The 11822-nt window shown below is 39.5% G+C and overlaps 1 protein-coding gene across 4 annotated transcripts in view; it reads right to left on the bottom strand.

Annotated features, from left to right (window-relative positions):
- The window catches only part of LOC116848143 (chondroitin sulfate proteoglycan 4), an 88446-nt gene that overhangs the window by 32623 nt on the left and 44001 nt on the right, over positions 1–11822 (bottom strand). For all 4 annotated transcript variants that reach the window (XM_032823938.1, XM_032823935.1, XM_032823936.1 and 1 more), the window contains exon 4: positions 3375–3606. In XM_032823938.1, coding sequence (XP_032679829.1) covers positions 3375–3606 — 232 coding nt within the window. The remainder of the gene's footprint in view (positions 1–3374; positions 3607–11822) is intronic.

Here is an 11822-nt window from a genome sequence, read left to right as displayed (position 1 = left end):
ATATGGAAGACACATCAAAAGCTCCTTCGTTGAAAACTATCCTGTTTCTCTAAGAGATATTAAAACATGATTTCTAAATTTAACATCGCGGGGGAAACGTAACAGATAATAGAAAACACGAAGTACACATGAACAAATGTTCAATTAATTTCAATACATTAGGGTTTGTTAGGCGATCAACCATTTTGGGAAGGTAGACTTTCGTTTGTAAATTATTGAGTGGACATGCATAATGCCGAAATTTGAGAAATTTGAGAAAGTAACTTCCCGAAAAGTCACAATTCCGAAAACTGAATACACAGGGACAATGCTTCGAAACATTGAAAGTATGAAGTTGTCAATAACTTACCGTGCAACTTCGTGGGACAACTTCATGCTTTCCATATTTCAGAAGATTGTCCCTCTGTACTAAGTTCTCGGGATTGTGATTTTTTGAGACGTTCTTCCACTTTTAGAATTTCGATACTTTTTTTCAGGATTGTACGCCAATTATTTCGAGAAATGTTTCATCAACTCCATCAGATTTCTCTACAATTTCTGATACTTAAATGCTGAAATTTCGCTTTCAAGCAATACAGTTGTTCCGAATCTCATATTTTTTATACATTTTCATTCCATCTCGTGAAATTATTAGATTCGTATCTGCCAAATAGCATCGTCTCGATGGAGTATCGTCGTTTCGCGTTAGTTGACACAATTTCCGTCGTGATATCGTTGTCGCGAATGGACTTGAACGTTACGCAACCCCGGCAGATAATTCATCGACATTTTTCGACTCTGTGTGCGTTGAATCTTTCTCATACTACTATTTCACGCAGACGACTTGTGTTGCTTTAAACAACGCTACATTCGAGTGTATGCATAAATATCCGCATAATACACATTGGATTTAGTGCGGATTTTAATAATTGCGTATTATTTTGTTAATTTAATAAATTAATCATGGAATGCTAATTAATTATACGACGCAAATGCGCGGAATTTGCGTGGCGTCTCTCGTCGTTAAATAGCAATTATTTATTTTACATGTACGACGTGCGCTCGTCTTTCTTCTTTTACCGTGATTTATTAAATATGAATTGTCGCGCGGAGAAAAAAGAGACAGGAAGGAAATATCGAATTATTTGACTAACCGTTTCACAGCGTATCAAATAATCGTGTTTCGCTAAAATTAACCGTTAACCAAATATATGTTTCGTCGTGAATCATAAATCGCCCAAAGTGGATTTAAACGCGATTTAAACCAGCTTTTCCGATTTTGTCTGCATTTACTTTTATTACTCATTGCGACTCGTTGAATCGAATTTAAAGAATCAAAGAAACCAAGCGCAACATCGTTATATCGCCAATGCTTTTTAACCATAAACGTTGTAGTCCATTAAATTTAATTTCCTCGCTCAGGCGTATCAATTTTGCCGAACAAACAATTATTAATAATTAATATCGCATCAGATCTCTCGTATGCTTTTTGCGAAATTAGATTTTTACCGGCCAGTGTGATAATTTTATTGGGTTTATTTCTAAATACGAGCTAGAGAACGTCGGGAAATAATGTAACGCAAACAGTAAATTGTTTAAATGCTGTTCAATTTTGTCAAAAGCGAATTCATGGCTAAAAGGGGATCAAATTAATGATCGTTTACAACGGCCACATCTAATGTTCCGCTGTGTTGCTTCGGCAATTATTTGGTAGACATGCATAATTTCAAAGAATTGAAGTTCCGAGATTTTGAAAGCACGCCATTATCCCGAAAAGTCACAACCTTGAAAACTGAGTATAGTATATATAAAAAATATAAGATTTGTAGCATTGTATTTTTTGAAAGTGAAATTTCACCGTAATGTTTAAGAATCAGAAATTACAGAGAAAACGTAAAGAGAACCAAAACAAATCCGATGCAGTTGTTAAAAAATTGCTTGAAATAATTGATGGATATGCATAATACATAAGAAAAAGTACCAAAATTTTGAAAAAGTGGGAGATTTTTCCGAAAAATTACAATTCCGAAAATTCAATGTTTTAAGTCATTTTCACGTTTATTGCAAACAGTGATTTGCTTGACCTCAAGAGACTTAGATCTCATTATTTTTCGGCGAAACACCTTTATTTGAAAAATTTGTTCGATTCTCCATAATGTGGTTTCTTGGTTCCAATTCTTGAAGTATCTTTTTGATTGTTCACGTCATTCTGCGGCGGCGGATAAGCTTAGACTAAATCTAATATTCAGAGTCGAAATTGACCCAACAAAAAAATTATCGATATAGCTTTTGGGGACAACAAAAATGTTTTATCGCTTCTTGAATCTTTTGTTAAAAAGAATAATATGTGTCTGAGGCCATTCCTTTGATCACTGTGAGAGTCTTCCGCTCTATATATGGCTCTTTCATTGCCGTAACGAATAGCCAATGGATTAAGAGACTCAGGTCAATTCAACAAGAAGAAGAAGACAATTCCGAAAACTCAGTACACGGATAGTCTGCTGATTGCAAATATTGAAAGCATGAAGTTGTGTCCCACAAAGTTGTGTTAACAACTTGATTATTTCAATATTTTGGGAGATTGTTCCTGCACTCAGTTTTCGGGGTTGTGACTTTTCCAGACAATGGTATACTTTCAGTGTCCTGAAAATTATACTTCGCTATATCGTTGTCTCGATATATAGCTTTCGGGATTGTGACTTTTTGAGACGTTGTCGTCCCACTCTTAGAATTTTGGTACTTTTTCGGATTACACATGTCCACCAATTTTATTTAGCACACCGAACGGCTATAATATAATCGTTGGAGCGGCGCGCTCGACTTTGTTGTTTGCACCTCCGTCCATTGCATAACTAACGAAGTTCGCGATTTTCCTTCTTGCAATTCGCTGTGAATACTATATGTATGTATGTGTATATGTGTATGTGTGTGTATATATATATATATATATATATATATATATATATATATATATATATATATCAGAGTTTCTAACGATACTTACAAAGAACAGAGCGCCGCCGACTCTAATCCGCGATTTCGACCGGCATGCTCGAGTGTGCACATGAACTCGACGTTAATTATTTATTAAGCGTGCCCTCTTAGCCCCTATTATCCGATCTCTCCGTCGTCTCCGCTGCAGTCGGCTGGATTGCCGGCCATTTAACGAAATTAAACGAAAAGGAGGTTAGTCGACGAGAGGGAAGAAGGGGAAGAGGAATGCTCGTGACCGGCGGCGATGCAACGTCAACGAACGTGGTTTTTGCCGGCGCGCCGTATCGAATCTAGTTCAGTCACGTGGCAGGACAATTTATCCGGATGAGTCAAACCCTGCCCGCCGCCGCGTACCTCTCTCTTGTGCCTCGCCTTCGTCTCACTCGCCCTCGCCATCTTACCTAGGAATAGCTCGTTGAAGTCGCCCTGGCCGCCGATGAAGACCCCGTACTGTATGTTCAGCTCGAAGTAGCGACCCGGTAGGTGAGATCTCTCTATGTGTATCACGTCGATCTGCAGGGTGACGTTGGCCTCGCGTCTCGTCAAATTGACCTCGTGCCAACTGAGGTCGTTCAGTGTCAATCCGCGAGCGCTCGCCATCTCGTTCTCGCCCGCGCCCAGATTAATGTGAACCTGCGGCAAAAAGCGCAGAAGCGGCGCTCGTAAAAGTCAGTCTCATTTTTGCCGGAGTTGTGGACGTGCCGCCACCGCAAATGGGTTTTATACGTACATGCGCGCGGGGTACAAATGCATTTTTGTTTTTTTTTTCTTAAGGGCTGCGTTTCTCCCTCTTTTTCTTTTCTCCCTTGTTCTCTTCTTTTCGCTTTCTTTTCTTTCCCCCCATTTTCTCTTTTTTTCCGAGACCGGTCGTTCTTCCTTGAAATAGAGCTTCGGTTTCCGGCCGTAGACCTCTATACTTTACATTCTTTCGCATTGGCGTTGTGCGACGCGTTAGAAAAAAATGTTATGGAAACGCGTAAAGAGTTTTTACTGGTGAACAGTGGAAGGGAAACACGCGCACACATTTTTACAGGATTTAATGTATATCACTGGGCGAGATAACCGACGAGACTGTGCACGAAAACCGCAGGAAACGTATCGTTGTAACGTTGTAAGGTAGTCGCTTCTTTTCGTGGTCTCGATGTGGTGTGGTTAAGAAAGTTTTACCCTTGCCGTGAAATAATTATATCGCGAGTCTTGCAGGGGAAAATAATCCAAAATTCAACGTAGATAAAAGCCAATAAGGCCCACGCAAGATATCGATTGCGAAACATACTGTATCTACTGTATAAATGAATCAAGCATTGGAACATTGAACATCTTGGAAAATCAAGCGTTTTATCTTCATGTCATTCATGAGGATAATAGTTACTAGATACTTTGGTGAAATAGTTTAAACCAAACACTTAGGTGAATATAATCAAATTATTTGATAAGTATTAACAAATAACTTTAGAAAAGCTTGGTATCTATTGTCAAACCTTGATAACTGTTGTTGAGATTAATGACTATTACACTGAGGAAAGAAATACTTCAAAATTTATTTGTGATATATAAAGTTTATTCATAGAAATAAACTTTATTTCACAGAAATAACTTCATATCCTACAAATAAATTTTCAAGTATTTTTTCTCAGTGTACTAATTTATGTGAATGTAGCACCAGACAATTTGTTAAATAAAGTCATATTGTGTTTTTGATACTTATTACATTATGTAATAAATATATGAGATGCTACTTTGCTTATAGTCAAATTATTTATTATTTGGAATATTGGTAATTTATTACTGCTATTTATTATTTCCAAAATTAGGATAATTATTATTAGTAATTATTAATAAATTATTTAGTATCATCTAAAGTTTTAATGTTTAATTTGTTCAATTTGTTTCAATTTGTTTAATTTGTTCAATGAAAAATGTAATTTTACAAATTATTTTGTAAATTATTATCAGACGATTGATAATTATTGCCATATTTGATATTAATCAAATGTTATATTGAAATACCCAACCAAATGCATTTGTTAACTATTTAAGCCTTATTAAGTCTTTTTTCAGTATGCATTTGTACACGTAGAAAAATTGTAATAACGCAAAGTTTGTTTTTAATGAGTGAACCAATTGTGTTTTAATTGAAGAACATAGATTTTTATTGCACAAATTTGGTTTTAAGAACAATAAATTCTATGTTCTTTAATTAAAACATGTTGATGCGTTCATTAAAAACAAACTTTATTTGAATTTTTTCTCCGTGTAATAAGTCCATATGTATAAGTCCAGTAATATTATAATATTTGTGTATTATTTCTCCTTTCCATTTCCGCTGAATGAGGACCGAAACGTTTGATTGATTTTTCGAGGGATTCGATGCTCCCATTCTTGATTCATTTATAGATGCACTGAAAAAAATATTTGACATTTTATTTGCAGGACATAAAGTTTATTTTCACGGAAACATACTTTATTTCACAGAAATAAACTTTATATCCTACAAATAAATTTTCAAATACTTGTTCTCAGTCTGCGTGGGCTCTTAGAGGCTCTTTGGATTTATGTTGAATTGTGTATTTGTGTGTTTAAGAGCCTGACAATTCGTTTAGTAATCCAAAATTGGATAAAAGAGGAATAGAAGATCGTGTGTCGGCGAGGGTGGAGGCATTTTTAGAATTGAGACAATCGTTTCGAAATAAGGACGTGTCGTCGTTCTCGATTCTCAGTGCCGTCACGAAGAGATGTTTTGACACGAAAATTTAATTTTATCCCGACGGTAGGTCGACAGTAGTCGCGGGAACTTCGACATTTCGATGGAAGTATTCGATTTTTCGTTCCCAGACGTGCATCGAGAAACAGATATAGAACCGCAAAAAAGGCTAGGTCGCAGAGGTAGTATCAACCTCGGTGCACAAGGTTTGCCTAGCGCCAGTCATGCCCCGCAAATTCTCCGACAGCGTGAGCTGACAGGAATCCGACAGCTCGAGGTTTCGTGTATTCCGTCTGCACTTGAGGCACTCGCACAATGAGTTTGCACGCCGAGAGAATGAAGGAGGCGGACAGCTAGACAGACAGCGAAAACGGCTTTCAGTCTCCTGCACGGAAAATAAATGTCGAACTCTGCCGATAACTTGGTCGTCTCCGCGTTCGGCAGGTTCTCTTCTTGATGGAAAGAACGCGACGAGGATGGCCGGTGAAGTTTAACGTCATCTTAGGGTGACCTGCTCATTCGTGGCGTTACAGGCGCTTGTTATACGTGCTTGTTGTACGTGTATCGTTCAGAAAGTGCATGGCCTAACACAAAAATGGTGCAAGAATTTGACTAAATCTTTATTACCAGATTTCAGAGCCGTCCTTTATTAGTTTAAATATGATAGAATGATCTATACTAATTGATTAGTCTTTATTTGATAGGGCGCCAAAGTGAGCGCCTCAAGTGTCTCTGTGCGTTCCTTTGTTTTGGCTGTTTCCTTGTTTCTGGAATAAAGTGGTAAAGCTATATTTCCCCACTAGTTATAACTCGACGCTAAAAATTCTATCATGGCAAAATCGTGCCAAATAGTATGAGAAACAATGGAACTATTCAGTTTAGTCTGTGACCAAAATCCATCACTTGCAGAGTCCATTTTGACTGTCAAACAAAAACTAATCGATAGATCACTCTATATTGTCTACTTAATCTAACAAAGGATAGCTCTGAAATATAGTAATAAATATTTGGCCAAATTCGCGCTATCTCTATATTAGGTCACGTAGAAGAGATCGGATCAAGTTGGCCCAAGGCTCATGTTAGTTATGTATTTCGTTTATGTATTTATTGCGAGAGCGACAATGGCAAGGGGATCGCAAAATGTTCTTTTTAGGACACAGGAAAAGTACATATGTCCTAAAAGGAATATTTTGTGATGCCTTTTTCATTACTACTTTCACAATAAATAGATAAAACAAATGTATGGCCAACATGACCCTTGAACCGACTTGACATGGTCTTCTTTACTTTTTGAATGATCCATGTGTGCACGTGACGTGCGTAAACGCCACGCACACACAGCGAATCGTATCGTTATTCCCTCAAAACGTCGCATCGCGCAGCAGCGGTTACTGCAGTTACTTTGTAATCGCGCCGCCGGGGATTCCTAGTTACGCGTGCCGGATTTACGATACACCCACCGGGGAATAAATTCCAAACTCCCCGCGCATATTTAGATCCGCGGAAGTCACCTAAATCAACCGCGTGTCGCTCGCCATTGTAAATGTTTAACCGATTAACACGCATTGTGCAGCGCGTTTGTTTGCAAATTCTTAACATCCCGGATGGGCATTGTCTAGTCGCGAGACATTATCGCGAAAATTGTCATGCGATTGCCGACGGCCAGCCGTGCCAGATTCGCTTCATTTGACATACCTAAAAGTATCAATCGACTCAAATCTCGGAGAACGGAATAGAGTAAGACTCAATTATTGAGATCTCCTTTAATGATTGACATTGCAGAATAAAAATATAAACCACTTTTGAAAACCTCAAAAGCTTTAATAAAAATATGAAATAATTTTGATTATTCCTATATGGAAAGACAGTATGATTAACATATAAATTTGATTATGTCAACCAGATTCAATGGTAAAATATAGAACAACTAATTATGTGGTTGCTACAGTCACAGAGCAATTATTGAATTATAGTGTCAACATTTAATTGTTCCAACCAAAGTATATTTATGGTAAATGTCATCTTAACAGATTTTTGGTTGCCACAACCAAATCACGCGTAATTACATTCATATAGATGATGTACCAAAGTAACTAAGTCACATTAATCATGTGTACACCATTACCATTACAAAAAGACTAGACTAAAAACTAGACTAATGCAACTATGCTGCATACAACTAAATATTTCTGGTTATGTGTATCATATATTTTTTTTCACGTATGTATCTATAACTCTATTCTAATATTCTAATAGTATTAGAAATCGTATTAGAAAAAATAGATTGGGTTACTATAATCATACGTATTTTTATTATTTATCTCCCTACAATTGCATAGTTAGTTACTTGCTTAATTTGTCTTTTTCGCGTAGCGACTACTAAAATATATTTCTAATATTCCTTAGAATATTAAGATTGTAAGTACATAGGAATTTTTATTCAAAATTATTTCATACTTTATGAGGCTTTTAAGATTTTAGTAGTTGGCTTATTTCTTTTAAGTTTTTTTTATTCCGTACTTTTAAATTATTTACTAAAAGTTTTTGAAATTGACTAAAAGTAAAAGTTTTGTCTTGTATCTCTAGATGTCCTAGAATTTTCAAGAAAATACCCAACGGAATTATCCAATTTCAAGTCACCTAAACAAACTCAGGTAATGACACTAACCTAAGAACTATACAGATAACGTACCGAACAAAAAAGTTTGTCTCTGACAATTCTCGAGTTTCGACGAAACGTACAAACATGCATATAAGACAAACTAAAAACCTCCTTTTTTGAAATCTGTCATAAAAATCTGGTTTTCCCTGCGACTAACTTGACTGTTTACAGTCTTTGCCGTGAAGTTCTCTCTTTTGGAATCATACAGTACAGGCAAGAAATTTAATTTGCAATGTTGGTCGCAAGAAAAACCAGGTTTTTTCCAAGTGAATGCCAATGACTAAGAAAACGTCAATAATTGGGTGTTCTACCGTGCAGCACTGAAAAACCGTGACGAGCAAATTTTTTTCGAAAATATAAAATAAAATAAAGAGATATTGAAGCCTACTGAAAAAACTATTTTGTACTTGGAACTAAAGGATATTTTATATATACGATTTAGTGTTGGCATCACCATGCTTTTATTATGCGTCATGTATCATTGAAAAAAGCGAAACACATAGCGGCATTGGATTTTCTGGTCATCATCAAATATTTGGGTTTATTCCATTTTAACGAAATTGTGGCGCGGTGTACCAAGTTTTCCTCTCGACACACAACAGAGTCCTTTTTTCCGTGCAGGATGTACGGGTAAACATCCTCGGAGTACTTCCCGCGGTCTGATCATTTAAACGCGCTGTATGTCACGACGCGGTGTAATGTATTATCGAGTTACCGTGTGGTACACGATGCGCTTTAGGCCAGGAGAAGAGAGGGGGTGAGGTACGTGCCGATAAAGAGACCTTAATCGCGACCCGGATCGAACGTCCGAGACTTATAGCGTTTCGGTGCGGCGACGTCGTGTTCCTCGGGGGAGGTAGGGGAGAAGGTGGTCTTCGTTGATCCTACATAAAGAGATCGAGAGCGTCCGTGGCGCGGTTCCTCTCTTAATGAAAAGTCGATCGTCCGAGACGATGAAGCTCCAGTGGCGGCGCAGCATATCGCCGAACCCGAGCCAAGCGGGGCGCGCATCGACGTTTTCGACGGTGTGTGGTGCGACGCGACATGGCGCACCGGTTTTACGATCGACCCGGCAATAAAGGCGCGAGCTTTCGCGACCTGCGAGCACACGGTCGGTCGGCCAATGCCGGATGACTATGCAGGACCTATTAATATGTATAAGCGCGCGAGAAGCAAGCGACACTTTGCAGAATGTAAACGCGCCTCTATACACACAATTGCAGCGAGCGTCGGAGAACCCCCGGCGGCTGCATTATGAATGCATCGACGATTGGAAAGTGAACAATATCGAAAGCCGCCAATGCATTCCGCCAAGCCGTCGGATTATCCGCGGCGCGTCTGCACGCCGGAGGGGAGAAACGGGGGCTTGCGGCCGCGTTGTTATTGTTGATACCGATATATCCCGACCTCGCCGCGAATATGGATCGCGCGAGATATGCCGCGATAACGGAAGAAACGTACATTGGGCGAATGTGCGCAATCGGCCGATTATCTCCGCCGCCGATCTGTCGCTGACACGAGGATTCCCCTCTTCACATCGCGCTCTCCACGATGAATAACGATGTTGGCGGTGACGGTGGTGCGCGTTGAAAAGTGAGCAATATCGCGGCACGCAAAAGTAATTAAGATTCGATTCGTTCATTGGATTACCGGAGGCTCAAGCTTAACGAGCGTTTTGCGCGCTCGGGACACGATCGTCGCTGATACGGGAGGGAAAGGGAGAGAGAGAGAAAGAGAGAGAGATGTGCTTTTGCTTTCATCACGTTCTACGTTAGTTTACGGAATAGACGTGTTTACTCGTTTACTATTTTAACACGATCTGCACAACGAGGAGAGATGTCTATCTGAGTCGGGAGAAAAATGTCGCGCTCCGCTAGTAACGATGCTTTATAATTACTAGGATTACAGAGTCCTCTTAACGAAGAGGAAAAGTACAATAGAACTTTTACTCTAATTACAAGGCATTACAGTCCATTATGTTAACCTGCGGCGCTATCATATTCTTAACATCTCGCTCTCATTACGTTCCAGCGGCGCTTTCGGTTTATCAAGCACATTCCACGAACAACGGGCGTGTGTTCAAAATTCGAAGGGCGTCGAGTAATCCACTGTGCACTTTTTATATTACGATAACTGTGAGAAGGCGGTGGATCAAAGGCCGCCGTGGAAATAAGCTGGATGAAAGTGTGCGTGCATGTGCGCGCGCGGGGTAAATTTAATTAAAAATACACGCCGTGTGGTGCGCACAAAGGGGTGAGCTTTCAAAATCCTGAATAGTACATGTGAGAACGCAGAGTCGGAGACTACATTGCCGGTTGGAAAGCGAGGAGCGATATCGCGATGTATCGGTGCAATTAAGTTCTGAATCGCCGGATTATCGCCGGATAGGAGGGCTTTTAAGCCTCCTTCGGAGATGTCGAGCGAGTCGAGGAGACCCTCCGTAGCGCGCGCGTGCGCGCCGGGCACACGAGAGACCGTGGAACTGTCGTTGCACTTTTTGCCCCGGCCGTTTATCCTGCCTTCATCCACCTTAACGATCTTCTTAACAAATTTAATTAAGCCGCCCGACGGCGGCTTCTTCGCGCCGCGCGGACTTAACCCTCGGCGAAATTAGATTCGCGCGGTTTTCACGCCGGGATTCATGCGAGCAACGGAGCGCCGCCGTCGCCGCCGCGCGCGGCTAATGCACTCAGGCTAGAGGAGGTGTTTTAATACTGCATCGGGATATGTACCGCTAGTGCGGGCTAGCGCGAGTAACCGAGTGAACGTCTATCTCAAGGTTAAGACGGCTTTGGAGGGAATGAAAGTTGTAAAAGGAGAGCGAGCCGCGAGATTGATGAAAATTTCGTGATTGGAGTGCGAGGGCGCCGCGGTGGATCGGGCTGCACTTCGGGGTAATTGTTATGTTATAACGATATAGTGTGCGGCTGCGCGTATAGGCGAGACCGAGTCTAGTTGGCCCAAGAGTCACGTCGGCCCATGCGCTTTGTTTATGTGTTTATCGTGAGAGAAACAGTGGAAACGACATCGCAGAATGTTCCTCTTGGAACGTAGGTACTTCTTCCTGAATTCCATTAAAATCGGAGAATGATGTTACGGTTGAAAAGTAGGAGAAACTGATTTAGGAGTTGCCGAGTACGTTCTCGAGCATCTCGACGTTTCGTGTTGAGGTAAGAGCACCTGTAATGCCTAGACACGTATCTAAATCTGTGTATTCTTGTTGTGTTTTAGTCTTTAAATACAAATATTTAAATTTTCTCAAAAATAAATAGACATGGTTTTTGTCAATAGTTATTTATTTATGTCAACTTGATAAATTGAAATAAATGACCATCTAAAAAAATTATAGTATCTATTTACTTTTGAGAGATATGTCCTCTGTGTGTATATACATTTTATATATATATATATATATATATATATATATATATATATATATATATATCCTATATTTAAAAAGTGTTTAAATATTGGTAATATTTA

This window comes from Odontomachus brunneus, unplaced genomic scaffold, assembly GCF_010583005.1.
Source record: "Odontomachus brunneus isolate Ranch 3 - 2012 unplaced genomic scaffold, Obru_v1 Obru_scaffold_090, whole genome shotgun sequence".
Classification (NCBI taxonomy): domain Eukaryota; kingdom Metazoa; phylum Arthropoda; class Insecta; order Hymenoptera; family Formicidae; genus Odontomachus; species Odontomachus brunneus.
The sequence above is the reverse complement of the archived record's forward strand: the minus strand, read 5'-3'. Positions and strand labels throughout refer to the sequence as shown.